This window comes from Neopelma chrysocephalum, unplaced genomic scaffold (assembly GCF_003984885.1).
Source record: "Neopelma chrysocephalum unplaced genomic scaffold, ASM398488v2 Primary Assembly neopelma1_43, whole genome shotgun sequence".
NCBI classification, from domain to species: domain Eukaryota; kingdom Metazoa; phylum Chordata; class Aves; order Passeriformes; family Pipridae; genus Neopelma; species Neopelma chrysocephalum.
The window spans coordinates 6,395,110-6,415,434 of record NW_020897702.1 but is presented as its reverse complement, the minus strand read 5'-3'; the positions used below and the strand labels follow the sequence as shown (position 1 = coordinate 6,415,434).

At 35.2% G+C, this 20,325-nt stretch overlaps 1 protein-coding gene across 3 annotated transcripts in view; it reads left to right on the top strand.

The window, feature by feature from the left end:
* Window positions 1-15,613, top strand: part of TNFRSF19 (TNF receptor superfamily member 19) — a 58,234-nt gene extending 42,621 nt beyond the window's left edge. For all 3 annotated transcript variants that reach the window (XM_027677881.1, XM_027677879.1, XM_027677882.1), the window contains 5 exons: window positions 7,350-7,514; window positions 8,703-8,828; window positions 9,555-9,648; window positions 11,750-12,150; window positions 14,571-15,613. In XM_027677881.1, the coding sequence (XP_027533682.1) occupies window positions 7,350-7,514; window positions 8,703-8,828; window positions 9,555-9,648; window positions 11,750-12,143 (779 nt within the window). In that variant the 3' untranslated portion in view covers window positions 12,144-12,150; window positions 14,571-15,613. The remainder of the gene's footprint in view (window positions 1-7,349; window positions 7,515-8,702; window positions 8,829-9,554; window positions 9,649-11,749; window positions 12,151-14,570) is intronic.
* Window positions 15,614-20,325: the final 4,712 nt, after the last annotated feature.

The following is a 20,325-nucleotide window of genomic DNA, read 5'->3' as shown; positions in this document are numbered from 1 at the left end:
AAATTTAATGTAATAAATTGTCCAGTGTTGAACACACATGCACATACCTCTTTCTGTGTGGAATTTCTAATACTTGGAAGAATTTCCTTAGCATTTATGTTTTTCGTATTCAGTAACAAAAATGTTAGTACATTAGAAAGAGTTTGAAGTGTGGCGATGTCTCCAACCATCAGGATTTCGTTTTCTGTACCCAGTTATTTCATATTTTAATTGTAGGCCAGGAAGCAACAAGGGAAGGGTACTAAAACTTTATTGAATTTCTTTGTAGTTGCTGGAACATCTAGCTCTCTGGACTAGATAAGTTATTTTGCCAATTCAAAATGTTGTTTTTTGAGCAAAATAAGGAAATGATCCTGCACCTAATTTGATATTAAAATATACTAGTTTTTCATAATGTATCACTTATTTATATATTTTTTATTTGAATATACAATTCCTATTGTCTAAAGCTGTAGAAACTTTGTGAATGAAAATTATCACACTATACTCTGTTATTTTGATGACAAAACAGGTATCCAGCTTGCAAACAGAAGTAAGATAGCTGAGTACTGTTATCTTTACAAAGCATTTTTAAAGCAAGAAAAAAAGCCATAGGTCTTGAAAATGTACTGCATATACTTACTATCAGTGATGTTTATTGAAGTCTGTGTCAACAAATTTAGGATACAGGCTTGCCGTTGTCATGTAATCTTTTGCTCTACTCCCTGGGTGTTATCACAGCTGAACCAGGACAAAGAGGGAAATAATTGGGGTAGAAAGTGAAGTGTTAGAAATCACTTCTTGTTGAATCAGAGAGAGATAAAAACCTCTTTTATGAGTGATTTACATTTCACTTCTTGCTTTACTAGGATTTATACAAATATATATATATATATATAGAGAGAGTACTGTATTAATTTCAGAAATTGTGGGGGTGTATGGCAATTGCAGTTGAAATCTGTACAGTGTTCCAGCAGTGCGTAGCTGGAAGAGCATGTATGTTCCCTGCCCAGGGGCGGGCATAGCTAACCCCACCAGCGCCTCAGTTGTGGTCACAGGATAGAGCTTTCCACACTGTCATGTTTCATCCATACTGAAAACCAATCCAGGCACCATTCTACAACCTCATCACACAGCAACTCTGAGATCTTGTTTGAACCTTTTGGAACAGATCTGTAACTTGTATGCAGGGGATTCACAATGTTCAATTACACTTTTGATTAATGGAAGTGGGTTACTCTCTGTTGGCTAAAGAGACAACCTTCAGACATGGTTATTCCTGTATTTACATACATGCCACTGTCATTTAACTAGGGAATATACAGTTAGATTTTAAAGGGTATATGGTCTCCCTCTGCTCTCTTAGCAAACAGGTAATGTTAGTAGTTGCCCACTTGAAAATGCTGTGCTTTTAAGCAATGCAAACTCCTCTTCTGCTTATGTAGGTAATGTCTCGTATAACAGTTTTAGAACTGAGAGGGACAGAGTGTGTATACAAGCAGTAACTGTCATCAACAGGCCTAATTGACTCAAATATTGCACAAGGTTGTTTTTATTCTGTAACTGGGTAGTCCTTAAGATTAAATGAGACTGCACATACAGAATACAAATTGATACTTGCTGCTTTCATTTTTAGTTGAAAAGATAAAGCAACTTTCATAGCCTGGGTGGGATGGATGCATTCTATAGTCGGATTTGAACAAGAGAATAGCCTGAAATACCATGTTCTATTTTGCAAAAGATGTCTGAAAAAGAATTTGGTTAAAAGTACAAGTTAGAAGTGATATAGGGAAATAGTTTTTCTGCTCTGTCTCATATGTTCTGACCTAAGTTTTAAGTGACATTGATATAACACATGAAAACACCTGAAAAGGAAGTTGCATTTACTGCAAAATAGATATTGGACACTCTCAACAGTCAGAGATGTAAAGTTGGCTTCTGGAAACAAAAGTCAGAAAGAGAATTGCTGACACCACCACAGCCATTAACAGCAACATATGTTTTATGCCACCAGATTATGCTAAGTATTTCCAATTTATGGGGGAGAGACAGTGTCTTCTCACATTAATATCATGTTGGGGGGGTTGTGGGGTAGAATATGTAGTTCAGCAGTGACACAGATTTTATCCCACTTCCTCTAATTTTATTTTTTTTTTTGCTTACTCACAGGTTTTTTCAGGTTATTTGAGGGTAGCAGTGATCTGAAGCGTTATTCTCATGTAGTAGTATTTTCAAGTGGCTAAACAGTTTTCAAAGGTGAAAGTTTTGTGTATGAAACAGTGTTACTTTTGTGCCCATATATAGTTTAGATGACCATGATGTTGCAGAGGTTGTCTGTGTCTTACAAACATAGTGATGTGTATCCAGTACTGTGGAGTTCATATATATTTTAAATTCACATACGCAGTGTAATTGCTTTACCATTTTAAACATAAAAGGCTGTCAGCAGCTGGAGTTTGTGAAAATACACAATGCAAGAGAAATGGTCTTGGAAATTAATGAATCAAATTTCAAAGATTTTAGTTTATAAGCATATTTCTCAGGATTTCCAAACAATAGATAAATACTTGAATTGTCATTTTCTCCCCTAGGGATTTTGGTACATTTTTTAAAAAATAACAAAACCAGCAAAATAAAACAAACAAAAAAAAAGAAGCTGTAAGGCATTAACTTGGAGACTGAAGGCTTTAAAGTTAGCACTTGGAGCACATTTGAAAGATGTGGTTTGACACGATGAACTTTTGGGTGTAGGCCATACACACAGATGGCTGTCCTTTTGCAGATGTTGGGAGACTCTGTCCCTGTTGTTTACCACAGTCTCCAACACTAATGTTTAATAAGTTTCTTACCTCCTACTTAAAAGATCAGGAGAAAGGAGGCAATCTGCTGGTTTGTAAAGACTCATAAATATCAGGGCAACTTACTTTCAATTGATGTTAGTGCTCAGTGGTATATATTACACATGTAATTTTATCTATATATTCAGATTTTATACGTGTAGTATCTGAATGGTCTGCATATAATACATCCTTTTGCTTATTTAGGACTAGGTAGACCTACAGCTTTCTTACTTTTAAATGAACATAAATATCTTTTAAATTTTTTTTTTTCAAAATGAAGGAATTTCAAAGTAAGTCACATTGCCTTACATTTTCTGTGGATTAAGAGCATGTATACAGATAGCCACTGCAATTCAACTGACAGGCAGTAACTTGTTAGATTATCGTAACTTGAGGGTATGTCTGAGCCCTTAATTCTTCTCAAATTAGGGTTGATACCACTGAGTTTACCCACTCTATGTAAAGGCAGTGGGCAAACAGTTTTTATTATAGGCAAATACTCCTTTCCTCTCTCGAGGGGAATACCCATATTTCAAGAATTAACAACTTTTTAACTTTTGCATCTTATTTTCAGTCCTGATTGTAACAGATGGCACTCTGTCCAATGTTACCATATTATCACTTTCCTAAGTGCAGTTTGGGTTAGCTTTTTTTTTTTTTTTTAATAAACCCTCTTTGGGTTAGTGTTGACTTTATGTGTTAAGAAAGAAACCCAAACATATTATTCCACATTTTATCCTCCCCAACTTTAGTAATTATTATGTTACTGTTTCTTGTATCCATCGAAGAAACATATAATGTTGCAAGTTCTGTTTTCACATGGATGATCTACCACAAAAAGGTTTCTTTTAAGCTTGCTGATTCCAGTAGTGACTGTAACTAATCATAGTTCTGAAAAAAAAGTGATAAAATAAATATGAAATAAGTGATAAAGGAAGTCTTTACATTTTGCCCTGTCTTTTGTGTTTTGGTATAATAGGCTGAAAATTCAACTGCTCTGTTTATTGGCAGAAGTTACAGTGATATAGCTGGGACTCGTATTCCGTATTAGCTGAGTTACTGCTATTTAACCATCTTGGATTAACAGAAATTTTAGTTGCTTTTAAGAACCACATCTTTGCATATACTGCCATTGCAATGTAATATTGGTTAATTAAGGGGAAAACGTGTATTCAGACTTACTGCTGAAAATTATGCAGGAGACAGCTTGATATTTTGGGTAATTCTTCTTCAGCACTATCACATTTCCGGAATATGTTGGAACATATGTATAATATGTACATGCTTTCCAGAATCATAAAACAGTGTCCACCTCCTCCCTCCTTTCTGAATACATTGCATCCAATTCACAAAGTGTTTAATTGCATATTTAAGTTTAATCATGTAATCATTTAATGGATGTAAGTACAAGGTTAAGTTTAAAATGCAGCTCCTTGCTGTACTGAAGTGGGACCATTAAGTCTGTGAAAAGAAAGATAGAGTTTATGAAAATGCAAACATGTCTGAGTAACACTAAAAGCAGAGTTCAGCAATGCCCAACGGGCCACTTCTACAATAGCAATTCACTTCTGAAATGTTGGTCTCTGCAGGGAAGATCACTATCATTATAATTAGAGCTAGACTACAATGGACTGCTCACAGTAACTATTCCAAAAAGTTCTTTGAAGGTGAAGATGAGTGGTAGGCATTCTCAGGAAGAGAAAATTGCTTGCTCAAGTAAAAAGGAAAAAAATCAACCAAATAAAACAAATCTTACATAACTAGATGGCTAAAATAAATTTAAAATTTAGCCATCCCTATTTAAAATAAAATCACTGTATTTCCAGCTTGGATATTGCTGGTGGGCATTAAAGAAATATATAATTTATATTTTCATAGAATAGATAATATGTAATTATACTTGAAAATAGATACATATTGTGAGCAAATGACGAGAGACAAAAATATAGTAGCTTCACCTCCAGTAGTCTTGTTCTGTTTTTGCTTTCAAAACTGACAGTTCTTTTTTCTGCAAATTACGAAGGCCTAATTACTAAGAACTGTTTAGCCCTCTTAGGTACATTGATACAAATAGGTATATTGGTATGAAAAATATTTGAAGATGTTCTGATCAGTTTTTTTAATTGTCTGGTTTTTAAATACTTGTCCAGGCTGTCTAAAGATTCGATCAGGCACTTGGCTAAAATTGAAAACCTGATACCAAAAGCACAGTCCTTGATCTTCACACCAAAGCCAGCATACATTGCTGTATTGAAAGGTTTTTATATAGATTTACTGCTTTTCACAAATATCCTAGACTTTGCATACCATGTAGAAGTTGCTGCAGCCTGCTAAAACTATAAACTTCAAACTACAGCTGCAAGAAACAGAGGGGAATCTCTGTGGAAGATTGAGGTGCTCCTGCCAAGAGCATTCAAGTTATGACAAAAAGATTATGACACTGGTTGCTTTTTCTTTAAAATTAACAGTGAAGATCTGGAAAACAGGTCGTAGAACTTAGCTCTGTGAGTAAATAGGAATTATAGAAGTACATTAAGAGAAGGATAGGTAATAATTATGTGAGAGAAGTACCTGTGCCAGCGATAGTCAACCTCACATTATAAAAGTGTGTCCTGATGTTCAGAGGGAGCCTCCTGCGTTTCAGTTTGTGCTCATTGCCTCTGGTCTGCTGAAAAGAGTCTAGCACTGTCCTCTTTGCACATTCCCTTCAAGCATTTATACAAATTGATGAGGTTCCCCTGAGTCTTCTCTTATCCAGCCTGAGCTGTCCCAGCTCTCTCAAACTTTGATCACAGGAGAGAGAGGCTTCAGTTCCTCAGTCATTTGTGGCCCTCCATTGCACTTTCTCCACTTGCTCCACTCTGTCCAATTTGGCAAGTTAAAAGGATATAAAAAATATCTGATATAAATGTGGTCTTCACGCTTTTGATGTGACAGTGGAACATAATAGTACATATCACAGGTGTTTGGAAATATTCAAGTGGATGTAAATGCAGTAACACTTGTTTCTCTCCATGTTGAAATCAGGAATTTATCAGCTAAACATTCTTCTGTATAACAGCCTTGATCTGACTTCTCCACTTTTTTTATATTGCCCCAGGTACCAGCAACTATATGATACTATAAGGCACAGAAACTGTTTTTATTTAATATGTTTGGGGGGGGGGATTCAATTTCTGGATCCTTTATTTCTTAGAAGTTAGTGTTTTGTTTGGAGTTCAGTGATCTAAAGACTACTATTAGATTAGTTAGAATGAAGTTGATTTTCAAAATGCCTAGCTTTTGTCAGTCTAAGCATTATAATGAAGCAGTATGGTATTGCAAATGCTTTGGTGCTGACTTTTGATGTGTGTAGAGGAAATACCATAATTATTTCAGAAAATTATTCCTGAGTAATAAAATTCCATTGATTACACTAAGCAAGCTAGTAAATTCTCTCCTGTTATTATTAAATTGCAGTCAAGATATCAAACAATTGTATGTGTGTACAATTTGATTAGAGGTTTTAATATACTCTGGCAGACATTTATAATACAATTTAAACCTGCGACTGCATGGACCATTTTTTAGAAAATTACAGTCTTTAGGTTTTAACCAAATATCTTCTGCGGTAAATAGGCACATTTAACTTACTCTTTTAAGTTAGTAAAATGCAGTTTGTGGTTTCTTAAAAATTTGCTGTCAGAATACTCAATGTTTTATTGCTTTTTCTCATCTTATTGAATTTATGTGGACTTCAAAGTAGATTGAAATAGATGGGCTATCAAAATTCAGAAGTCATTTAAAAATAATTTAATTTTAAAATACTATTCATAATTTAAGATAGTTTCAGTAGTGGTAGTTAAAGTTTTAATCCTTTTAGAATGAATATTTTTCACTTTCCACCTAAAGGTAACAATGGTTGTCAAAGCTAGAAACATTGCTTAAAGTCCTTACTGAAGTTAATGTGTTGAATGTTGACTAGAGGTATTATCTAGTGTTAAAAAAATATCACTGAAGAAAAAAAAGTTAGCAGAGTTGAAATCCTAGGTTTGATCCTATAAATGACCATGGTGTCAAACAAGCAGAATGATAACTTTGATAGCATTTGAACTTCTGTGGGTGTCTCAGTTCCCAGAAAGTTTCCTTAAGGGAAGTTCATGTATTTGTGACTCCCTCTAGTGGATCTCTTTCTCAACTCTACACTAGGAAATGTTCTCCATGTTAAATTCATGTGACATTAAATATTCAAACGTCCTTGTTTTTGTGGTGTGGATCTGATTCCATTCTCATGGACAGTCTGAATGTGTTTATGTTTACCTCCATTCATTATCACATATTTTGCAATATATTTTTAAAATATTTTTTTCATAATGTGATTGCTGATAATTGTATTCATTTATATGTGCAACTAATGATGATACATTAGCAGATGGAACATTCTGTTTTTTCTGTGCTACAAACCCCTTCTATTTCCCAGACTTTCATTTACGTGACTATATTCCCGAAATGTTTCCAGTTCACCTTGATTGCTATTTAATTATATTTCAGGTACCACCAGGGTAAATCTTGTGAAGATCCCTTCAACTGCTTCCAGTCCCCGAGACACTGCTCTGGCAGCTGTTATATGCAGTGCACTTGCAACAGTGCTCTTGGCTCTCCTCATTCTTTGCGTTATCTATTGTAAGAGGCAGTTTATGGAGAAGAAACCAAGCTGTGAGTTTCCAGTTATTACTGTTTCTTTATAATATTTAGATAGTGGTGTTAGTTTGGCAGATCTCTCTGTAGGTAAATAAATGAAATGTCTTCATCATTCAAGCAAGTTTAGCATTGAGATGATCAAGGTAGCAGAAGCCTAAGACTCCATCCAAGTTTGCCAGCTCAGTGTGGATGTTCCAGCTTCTACCGATAAAATGCTGTGTAGATACCCAGAAATAGTCTAATTGCATCAATTCTGTGCCACACTCTGCTAGATGCTGCACAGGATCTATGCATCACGTGCTATTGTGAAACACAGATTAGGTCATCGAGATAATGGATGTGGCCAGTGTAGATGAGAGATTTGTCACTAACAGTTTGGTTTTTATGGGCATATTCAAGATGAATTAAATGCCTAAGACAGTTAAATTAGTAAATTTTTTTTAAACCCATAACAGCTCATCAATGTAATTTGTTTTTAATAGACATTTTTCTGCCACTTACTTTAAATTAAGAAAAAGTCAAAAGCACTCTAGTTCCCCTTTATAATTTAAAAAAACTTGTATTAAAATATGTTTATAGCATCTAATTAGCCCTGAATGCCAAACAAGGATATTATCTAGGAAGGATTGATGTTATCACTGCTTACAGCACAAGCAAAAATAAAAAGATTGAGAGAGTTATTTGTAAGAATTGTTCCTAACCTAGAAGATGCTTTAGAGTTTTGTGAAATTCAGACATAGTGAATTCAAACTTCAGTTAGTGAAGTGTAGTAACTCGTTTGCCTTGGCCTACAATTATGGTGATTAAAGGAAGTAGTCTGCTGTTAATATAAAGCTCTTTAAGATAACATAAACAAAATCTCAGTGGCTGAAAGCTGAGTGTGGAAAGTTTCAGATGGGAATCACTGAGAATCATTAAGCACTGAAAAACTGTAACACTGAATAAGATATACTCTCAAATCATCAAAATGAGAGCAGATGTCTTCCTAGAAGAGGCTGTAGTTGAACCAGCTGTTCTAGGGTTTCTTGCAAGATCTGTGGCTTGTGTTATATGAAACCACATGATCATTGTGGATCTTTCCATTGGAAAATGTATGGACATATTTTATAGTATGACATTTAAGCATTCTATGAAGATAGAAGGCTCTGAGCAGGAAGAAAGATAACACTTACTGATATGGATTTTTATTTGGTTTGTTCAAAGGGTCTTTGAGATCACAAGACATTCACTACAATGGCTCTGAATTATCATGTTTTGATAGACCACGGCTAAATGAATATGACCACAGAACATGTTGCCAGTGCCAGAGAAGCACATCACAGACATGTGGTATGTTAGGTCCACTAAAAGGTGACTTTATTTATCTAATACTTGAGTTGTGACATTTGACTTTAACTACAGAGTCAAACTACCCTTTGTCCTAGGCTAATTTCCCAGTAAGCAGATAGGACTTTTAAGTAGCTATTTGGGGTTTTTTTATTGTTGTTTTTTCCTGTTTTCATTCCAGTGACTTCACCTAAAAAAACCTTTAAATGCCTACATCATTTCTTTCTGATAAAAATAGCACTGCATCTGGCTTTGAGACTTAAATTAGTATGAAGGATTTACCAGCCAGTATCTAAGAATGTGATATGAATGCTAAAGACATTAACAACCTCAACAATTAAAGTCATTGCCATTTTGTGAAGTTGTATCAAAACAGATGCAATTGTGACATTAAGAAATACATAATTTAACACAAGAGCACAGGCTTAAATATCATCCTAATAGGTTAACTCAGAATGCTTCCTCTCAAGTGTATTCAGTTGAAAAGCAAATTAATTAAAAAAATTAGATAGTCATGACTGGCATCTGTATTACTCCTGAAGGAAGGACAGGGCTTTCTTTTATAAGTAATTCAATTTTAAAGGAATAGAGAACCCATTCCTTGCAGTAAGAAATCTTTCCTCAATCCATGTATTATAATGTAACTGGCAAACTAATACTCAAGTTTGAAAGAGAACAGAGACTAAGTTTATACAGAGCTTTAACAGTTTTAACATTTTCATTCCTTAGGACCAGTTCACTTGATTCCATCCCTGTGCTGTGATGAAACCTGTAGCATGGGTCACAGCTGTGCTTTCCACTCACAGACCACACTTAATGAAAGGTAACTTAGTTTTACAAATGTCTATTAAACATTAAGTATTGTTTTATGCAGTCAAAGTAATATTTATACAGATACAATGGCTGTTTGAAGTGGAATGAGGGATTTTGATGAACTGTAGCCATATCACCCCATGTTGTGCAAGAACAGGTTTATAGTGAAAACTTTAAATATTACTTTGCAAACGCTGACTTGATACATGGGTTTCTGCAAAGAAGTGACTTCTCTCATGAGCACATAGTCTTCCTTTTAATCTCTGGCACCTTAGAGGCTTTAGTGACCCTCTCTTCTGCTATTGATTAGCAAGCTGCTGCATAGACTCATGAATCTGGGGGTATTGACAATTCAGAAGTGTCATGAAGATATTTTTTTTTAATTTAGGAACTCTTTAGACTTTCACATTTGAAATATCTATTATTTCTGAGTTTCTAGCAGATTATAACTTTAATTTTCTCCTGATCCGCTGAATATAAATACAGTAGTAGAGTAGTTATTTCTACAGCAGTACCATGAGCTAAATACATAAAATTTATGGTGTCCTTCAGAATTTCCTTCCTTTCAGAGTTACAGATTTTAACACAGGATGTATTTATTTCTTTTAGCTAGAATAATTTTCCATATAGGGTTAAATTGGTCTTCAGCTGTTTTGTTCTTATGGCCACATGTAACTGAAAATGTAGAGGCAGCTTCTTCATAAGTACTGTTTATGTAAGGTGACCTAGTGACCTAAGTATAAGATACAAAATATCTAAATTTTCTATAACAACTTGTTTAAATACTGACAAGCTTGAGTCATCCTTATATACCACCAAGGCTGACAAATGGAGAGTTGTGTACTTTTTGAGGAATCTTTTGGTTAAGGTTTTAAAAATAACTGTAATATCCATGTAATGTGGACATCAAAGATCCTGTGGTTCCTTCCAGTAGAAATGGAGTTTATGCCAATTTCCTTTGCCAGAATACTGTATTTCCTTCAATTGTGGGGCAGTGTCCTGACTTTTGGCCTCCTTTCTGAAAATACTTCGTGTGCATATTAAAGCTATTAAAGCATCATGTTTTGGAAATGACTAAGGCTACTCAAAATCTCTTATAGGCATGTTAATGTGGGATGAGTTTTGTCACAATAATTATTACTGCATATCAGTCTTAATATAGTCTTTACATTTTTATAAATCTGTTGACAGTTTTTGGAAATAAAACATATGTATAACTTTTGGGTTTGGTAATACTTCTTTTGGTGTATATATAATGAAAAACAGTACTGGACTTTCAACAGAGTTTGGCAGATGTCAGTATTATCATGCACGTTAAATACACTTGAGGTAGATAATATTGAGTTTCTACTTCTACTTTCTTCCATTTTCCATAAAATAAAAATAATGTTTGCCCTTCTTTAATTTTATGTCCTTTCCACAGGAAAAAGAATAGGAGAAAAACTTTTCACATTTTGAAGCCTAGACAGAACAAACTGAAAAATCTGAAGTGAATGCATAGTCAAGTTTAAAGCAAACACAAAGTTTCAAGCAGTCTCGTTGTCTGTTCCCTTCTCCCACTTTATTTCTGTTACTTCTGTTAGATATTTGTCTAGCCTGGTTTTTTTATTGGGGGGGGGGGAGAAGGAACAAAAAAAAAAAACACCAAAAAAACCCCTAGTGTTGAAGATTCTAGATTCTACCCAACCATCTTTCTTGATGTACTTTAAACCTGTTTATCTTGTCTTAGTACCCCACCTTCCCATGCACTGAAAAAAAATAAATTCCTTCTTCTTTCCAGCAGTGTTTATATCTGAACACTACTATGGTATTTTTTGGTCATATTTCTGACTGTAAAACAGCTGTAGAACCTGTTTTCTGGAACCCTGGATTCACTGTCTGAAGTGCTCTGGGCATGATGTTTACCTTTAGTAGTGTTCACCAGAGCTTTTGTCATTTCGAGACAAGGAACAAACTGTATTCCTTTTCAAATGAATGAATGTCTCTAGAGTATTTAATACAACCCTGTTAAACCTTCTTGAAATACTGGCAATTGCTAATGATAATAATTACAATACTGACAATATTTTCTGGAATGCTTTGTAAACCATATGTCTATTATCCTTTCACAGAGCTGCTGATTCTGTTGGAGAAATGATTCCTGCTTTCCTTGGTTCTCTTTCACACTCTGCCTGTGGAGACATTCCAGATGCTTGGCCTCTTATGCAAAACTCAGCTTGTTGTGACAGTATTTCTATCTGTGAATCATATTCAGAACTGGCTGGAGGATCTGCAAAATCCTGCAGCCCTGAGACTGAAAATGCAGCCACTGTTGAGTTGGATAATAACCGGGAAATAAGTGAAGTACTTATTTCAGCTAAGTCTCTTGATGGAAATGTTGCAAAGTCCTTTGAAATCTCCAAACACAGCACATGCATAGAAGTTTCATCACTTCAGAACTTGGTGACTGCTGAAACCCAGCCAAAGACAAAGTGTAATGGAACAACAAATGACTCTACAGATTGATAAGGAGGTAAAAAACATAACTACAAAGGAGTGAGAATGAGTGCTCCAGGCATATAGAGCTAGATAAAAATAGAATTGTAAAAAGTTGTAGGGTTATATTTCTCCATAGGTTACACCTAGCTATTGCTGATATAAATTAAGCCTCTGCAAGAGATCCAGCATTTTAAAATTGTTAACTGAATTTGAAAGGTGTAATTATGCAAACTCTGCTGTTGAAATAATATGAACCAGAATACAGGGGTAAATCAGTACACTGGTCAGCTTTTGTCAGGGGATTTTTTCATTAAATTTCAGGGGAAAAAATGAGTTTAATAGCCATATGACCAAACTGTTATGTGAGTCTAGTCTTCGTTTATGAGAGAGAGCTGAGGAATTGTCTTTGCTTGTTGTAAACAAAGCATAAAAGACATGCAAGTGTTCATCTAAAAATATTTACAAAGCCTTTCTGTGGAGTCACTACAGCAGGATTAGAAACAGAAGAGAATTTCAAATGCTTTTAATGCCATTCATATTCCCATGTCACCAGATGAAATATAAGTTTGTCCATAAAATACAATTTAGTCAATGAAAGCTCAGAGAAAATGCAGGTCTGAGGTCAAAATGAGAAGAGGTGATAAAACAATTGTCGCTACTATGTAACAATGGAACCATCACAAAAAGTCACTCTGCTACTGGTTCATCATTATATCTTTCTGAATATTAGCTGTGCTCTGTATTTTTAAAATGGAATTTTCTGCTATTGTAAGTAAATTGGAACATCAAGTAACTAATCTGTGAAAGGATCCCAAATTATGGCATGTTGTTACTCCAGGGTTATGCAGGCTGTGGCTGGAAAGCTGAAACGCCTTCCTGTGTATGTACACAGAGACAGGAACACAAGCAATTGCCATTAATATTAATAATCCACCAAAGTTAATTAAGAAAATGATGCTATCTGTAATTATGAAAACTTTGGGTCATCTGCAGAAATAAAACTGCCTTCCTTTGATCCTCTTCCATTTGGTTTGCCTGCCACTTTCTTATTGTTCCTAAACATGAAGTAGAAAGTAATTAGTATTTAGCAAAAAATATGCATATTCTGAAGACATGTAAGAGCAATAGTTATTTCTTTGTAAATCACACCTTAACTGTTTAGGTAACATTGTCAAGAGAAGGAAAGGGAAGTGAACAGACTGCTAAGTCAAGAGCTGTTTTGCCATTAACTTCAAAGGACGTTGTATGTCACCCTGAAAATCTACTGCTGTCACTGAAAATGTCAGCCTTATCTGGCTTGCACATATTTTTCTCAATGTATTATTTACAATATATAGTTTTGTCTGTAACAATGCTTGGCACTGACTGCCCGTGTCTTATATAGCAATTATCATAGTTTTATTTTGGTATATGTCAAATATCATTAGGTGATATATATAGGTCATATTCTGTAGGTATGTGTAGGAAGGGACAGTGTCATGGCTCCAACTGCAGATCTTGATGCTGCTAGTTCCCAGGATTCATGATGTCTCAAGGGACTATATTTCCATACTAACAAGATTTAAAAAAATCAAAAGTTTCTGGGTGTTTTCCCACTAAACCACATATCAACTTCAGAGGTGTGCAATTAATATTATTTAAGAGTTTTTCTAGATGAATGGAACTATGGAATTTCAAAATATTAATATAAAAATTAGCTTATATTTCGCCATAGTTGTTATAGTATATGAATTGTAAATTTTACTATCAATTCCTATGTGTATGGAGACATCTTTTCTAGCATCCCAAAATCCTGTATTCTTTGATGGTTTTGTACTATCCTGTATTACTACTGAGATTTGTGTATAATTTTGAATAATCAAGGTCTTCAGAAGGGTTAAGTTTTTCTTCATTTTTATTCTTTCTTAGACATTGCTGATTCATTTTGTACAATTTCTCCATATTCAGACTCTGTAGTGGATCATTATCTATGCATTTTTGGTGGAGAAATTTAAGTAGCGTTTGAAGGACAGAACCAGGATTTAGGCTTACCTGAGATGTATTTTCAGGCTTAATGGTAGCCAGTTGTACGACTCCAAGAAAATTATTTCATCTCAGTCTGCACCATTTTTTCCCATTTGCCTTCCATCTTTCATGTCTTGAAATATTTTGAGGGAAGGATGGTCTTTTTAGTGCCTGTGGATGCATTAGAGTCTTGCATAGGTCCATACTTTATTATTATATTGCAAAAGAAATAATAACATGATAAAATCAGAATATAGCATATTTTTATATACATACATGCAAACATAAGCTTTTTAATAGATATTTTAATACAGATTTAGTCTTCAGGTTTATGTGAATTTTACAGCAAGCAGTAAGTATACCTCTACTTTTTAGTGTTTAGTCAAACATAGAAGTACATACTGGTTTTTTACTAATTTATGTAATCACTCTTCTATCATTTTCTTTTAGGAACCCAAGCTTTTTCTCTCAGAACTAAAGCTGAATGTTTCCCTCATGCTCCTCTGCTGATTTTCATCAAACATAGTCTGGTCTTCAGTGTTGCATGCTTTCAAAACCAGCTGGAAAAAAATGGCATCACTTCACACCTTCTGAGCAATTGTTTTGGAGGTGTAACAGCTGTAAAGTGAAACTTCAAAGAGCATCCTAGGAGAACCCTCAAAGTGGATTTATGACCTTCTGCATCTCTTCTTTTCCCTCAGATTCTCAAAACATGTAGTGGAGTGAGCTTAGTAGTGTATATAAATACAGCAAAAATATAAATACTTGAGTGTGATTAGGTGGGTCTCTTAAATATGGCTACAGATGTCAGAAGGCGTGGGACAAGATGTTGCCAGTTATTCTACTTGCAGATTTATGCATGCATTAAAATTCTTTTTTCTGCTGGTTCTAATTTTAAATCATCTTCCTGCTCTTGAAGGACGTAAAAAGTAAACATTTCTATTTATGCAAGGGTTATCTATTGATAAACTGAAGCTTTTATTATATATTACATTATAGTCAATAAGCTATTTTGGGGAGTTAAAGAATTAGTGTGTTACGGTATGTACAGTTAAAGTCCCCTTCATCCAATTATTACATTTATGGGAAGTCACATTGTTCTGTTAAATATAGCAGGAGATTAGCTTTAAATTAGTTTTAGTTTAATGAAGGTCAGACATATAGATAGGGATGTTGTGTTTAATTGGTAGTCTCAGTATTTGAATACAGCACTTGTTGTTATAGCACATAATTTTTGGATGTTGAAATAAATGTAATCAACTGTCACATCAAAATTTCCAACGATAGCAGGTGCGCCATGAAAGTATTAATACAGTGAGACTGTTAATAAGACTTTTTATTAATGCATTCTTTTTAAAGGTCAAGCTTCATGGTGACCTAATTCGTTCATTTAGGAGTCCTTATTTCATTCATGGCACTCTGTCCTTCTCACTGTAGTATTGTGTCAATTCAAATTTTCCACACTAAATATAAAACCTAATTCATAACTTTTTTTTAAAAAATACCTCTGAATTAAATCCTCAAAGTTGTGTGTATGCCTAGTAAATTATCAACTCTCTGCAGCCAGTGCTGTACTTCTAAGATTTTTTTAACAGCTATTTGTCATACCACATCACATAATACCATTTTTTGCAACCATTTTTATCCTTAAGGTAGTTTTTGCTTCTGTGGGTAATCCCAGTAACCTCTACTGGTTCATTACATTCAACAGGCTCAAACTTGCCAGTGATGAACTCTAGCAATTATTCCTTTCAAATACCCAGTGTACCTTGACAAAAGTAAAGCAATCAGCAAAACAGATGCAAATTTGCAATAAATATTACTCATCTTTCCACACATGGTTTGTGTGGCAATGGAAATGTTGAGACAGTATTCATAACCCATTATGGAGAAAGACTTTTGCTTTGAAGCACACAGTAGAAAGTTGGACCTGCACAGGAATAGCTAAAGCCAGTACAGGCAGCCATGGCAGGGAGATGCTTCAGCTCTTCGCCCGTGAGATTATTCATGTGTGCAAAGGTCATGAATAACAGTTATCAAGTGCAAACCAAAGTAAGTGAAGAAGTTACATGATTTTTTTGTTGTTGTTTGGTTTGGTTTTTTAAGTAGTGAATACCATCATTTGGTCGCCAATGGAATAATGTGCAGTTATACAGTACAATTACTCAGCTAATTACTTTCAAGTATATATTTAAATACAAGTAGTTTTGAATAATTTCTTCGTAGACTTTCATACATTAAAGAAATTACAAAACATTATTTTTCACTATATGTGCATGAAGAGATGTGTGCTTCTTTGTATATACTTTGTAAATAAAAAAATCCAACGTGCATTTCAGTATATGGCAAAATATTTTTAGAACATACAGAGATTTCACTTTTCACTAATAACAGTTCTTTAAAAAGCTATGTTCAAAAGTTTTGCCAGCATCTGCCACAGTATGTTTTCCCATTGGAATTTAAACTTTGTATAATTGCTTTTGTCCAGCAACTCTAGAGAAAGATACTCATTTTTTTAAATGAGTGACAGATAGCCTTAAAGCAAATTGGGAGGAAAAAAATTAAGAGAGTCTTTTTAAATATATGTGTATATTATGTATATACTTTTTTCCTTAATTTAACCAAATTGGTCTTTTGTATATTGCCTGTGGCAAGCAATGTTGTACATGCCAATAGAAAACATACACTATCATTGCATTTAGACTGCCCACATATCACATCTAGGGACTTACAGTGCTGTTTTAAATACTCCTTAAACAAATGTAAATGAAAATCTTGTATAAATTGTTTTGTAATACTTTTTCTACTTGTGAATAAAATGTTACATGAACCAGTCTTGGTCTGTTGATCTCAAATTAATAATAGCATTTTACGCAAAGCTAGTGATCATTTCTTTTATTGTTTTTAGAATTCCATAATGGTGTAATTGTATTAAAGTTATGGTAGAATTTGGTACATCTTTGTCTTGAGGTGCTTGCTGTTTAAGAGTAGGATCATTCTTCAAGCTGGAGGACTGTAAGCACCACAGATTGCTGTCTGTGTAATGTCTTTGAAAACAGAACCCAGTGCTCATGCAGCAGGCTGTTTCAGACAAGACAGATAAGTAAATAATGAGAGTAGCTGTATTTTTGAAACAGGAAAGGAATCATGGCCCTGGATCAGGACCAACAGAGCCAGCATTTGTGTTGCACTGCAGCTGCAGCCAAGAGTGGTTTCAAACCTTGGCTGAAGTAAGAGTGAATTAGAGAAAACTGATACAGAAGACTAATTACCTGTGATTATTTAGGCCATTTTTCAAACATTGTCCAGAAGGTTTACATGAAAAGATTCAGGACAATGTTACTCAAATGGTTTGCTGTACAATTTAAATGATTAGGAAAGGGATGGCATCATCTGACTGACAAGAGTAGAAGACTGAGAAGAAAGAATAATTTGATAATTGCATATAATTACATGACTTCTGGGAACTGAATCCAGATAAGGATGATAGGTAACATAAAGCAAGGGTGGTTGTGCTGGAGTCTGTTAGCACTATTGGTTTTGGGGGGAAAGTTTGGGGAAGACTGAAAGCTGCTCTGTCCCTGTTGCTAGTTTAGTCTAGCAAATTTCACATTGCTGCTCCTCTGTGTATTGCTGTCATTTTTACAGTCTTTTAAGTATGTAATTCAGAGCTTAACTGGGGATCACCTTCCCAAAATAGCAAGGACTCCTTATACCCCGGTGCCATGTGCTGCACTCCTGAGTAGTCTTCTATTTGTTTTCTGCTGTGACTGTCAAAAATGGCAGCAGTCCACATCCCAAGCCCACCTCATCATCCTTTTGGTTCACCTGAAATCTTGCAAGTCAGCACAGCAGCACATGTCATGTTTGGGAGTTTACTTTATGTCAATACAAGTAGCTTCGTGACTCTCAGCACTGCTAGGATGGCAATGGAGTGCCCTGAAAAAAATTAAAAAAAAAACCAACAAGAAATAAACAGGAATTGAAAAACAGGTATTTATTCTATTTTAACTGGAAGCAAAGTACAGCTCAAAACACATTACATATATGACCACATAAGTTGCACAGACATTTGCTCATATCAGCTACTATATAAATGCAATTTTCTAGCGAAGGAACTTTCTAAAAGGTCTACAAAAAAAAACTGGAACACCCATCCCAAAATCTTTTCCCTGCGTTGTTATTCAGTACAACAGTGTTTCCTGCCTTTTTTACAAGGTAGAGCAGGCTCTTAATCCAGTGCTCCTCATCCTACCAGGAGTTTGAGATCACGTGGCTTTTCCCTTTGTTGTGGGCTCTTTGAGGGCCTTTGGTTTGCATTCCTATGAAGTCCCTCCAAGCAACAACGTTCATGCATTAAATTAATCCTCTCCCTGACTTTGGTGATGGAGGTTTAGATCGCTACCTGCAGCACATTCCAGCACAGACACTGCTGCTTTGTTTGGCCCTTTTAAAGAAGGAGTATTGAAGGAGCGTTCAGTGTTTTATCAGGCATGGAGCAAGCTGAGGCTGGGCACTGTGGAGCAAAGCCACACAATGCGCACTTTGTGCTGGCAGGGTGCAATTTAATCCATATTTAGTTTTGGCATGAGTGATGGTAAAACCCACTTGCTCTTCACATTACATGAGCCATTTTGATTATGTCTGATAAAGGTGCTTTCAATAGGGTAAAAATAATAGCGGATGGATTTGCTAGGGAGCCTGCTGCTTTCCACAACAGCAGTGAATGATGGGATTAGAGGAAATGTTTTCTAATAGCATACTGATAGAGAAAATGGCAGATTGGGGGCACACCGAGGCTTCTAGCAAGCACCACAGCTTCAACCACAGGGTCAGCTGAGTAAGACAGTGGTTTTTCCCATCATTTGATTTTCTAAATCCTTATCACAGTTGAATATTTTTTTAATTTTTTTTTTGCCTACCTGACAAAGGGAGATTTGGCTTGTTCAAAAGGTTATAAATGACATTTTTCTAAAGCATTGGTGGACAAGCAGACAAAAAAAGAAGGCGGTTTTTAGAAAGTGCTTACCCCGAGCCTCAGTCTTTGTGGAGTTTTCCATTTCTTCTGCCCAGTCTCAGTTTGGGGATGGACAATTCACATGCTATTTAGTATGCAAAAATTCCCCTTAGTATAGCAGATAATATACCAAAAGCTAGTTTGTAACTAGCAGTTTAAGGGAGAGCACTGATTTAAAACTTGGAAAAAATTAAACCATCAGAATTCAAGAAATCTTGATTTGTCCCAGATCTATATCAGACAGTTCATTGGAACATAATGATAAACATACATAAATACAGAATGTGTATGTGTGCCTGAAGATATATTCTACATTAGAATAAAATAATAAACTAGTCCCCTTGCACATGACCTGAGGCAGGGCATTGTCCACGTCAGTTGGTATTTTTATTCCCAAATTCTTAAACATAAGGAAATTACAGAACACTGTGGACCAATTCAGGTGAGACCTATATACTATACAAGCATTTGTTCTGCATGTGGCAGAGTTTACAAAATGAATTGAGAACTTTTTAAAAAATATCAAAGGCTTTGTTTCAATTTTTTAAAATGCCTTTCAGCCCAGGAATCCAAGTGCCCTAAACATTTCACAGGTTCACATACAGGAGCCTTAGAAAAAAAAAATTACTACAAAGACCTACAGCCCTTATGCTACGGTTCCCTTCCAGGATTTTTAGAGCTGCAATTTCTTGCTCTTCAATAGCACCATACTGGAATATTCACTGAGTGAATGCAACTTCTCTGCTGGGAGAAGTGCATGCATGTCTGTAAAAGGGATGTTTAAGAGAACAATATTGAACAAAACAGGAACAGGAGAGGTTATTATGAAAATAAGAATAATGAGAAAAGTATATCTAGCTTTAAGTGCAACAAAAAAAGAGCAAAAAAGGGCCATTACATTGCCAAAGTAAAGCTCTAGTTTACAGGCACCTTCTCTAACTTCATGTTCGCTTAAACACACATCAACTCTGCACCTGTCCAAAGCCAAACCAGGAAGATCTGGAATCAGCACAGCAACAGTGTTTACTGCACCAATTTTGTCCATATGTTGCCTATGTGCTTTCTTGTATATTTATGTTTATTCCTGCAAGATATGGTAGCTGACTTTAACCCGAGGAAATTCAACAGCAATGCCCATTTGTTTGGCCATTTGTTGTCTCTCTGTTGCAAGAGAAAAGAGAAAGTTCT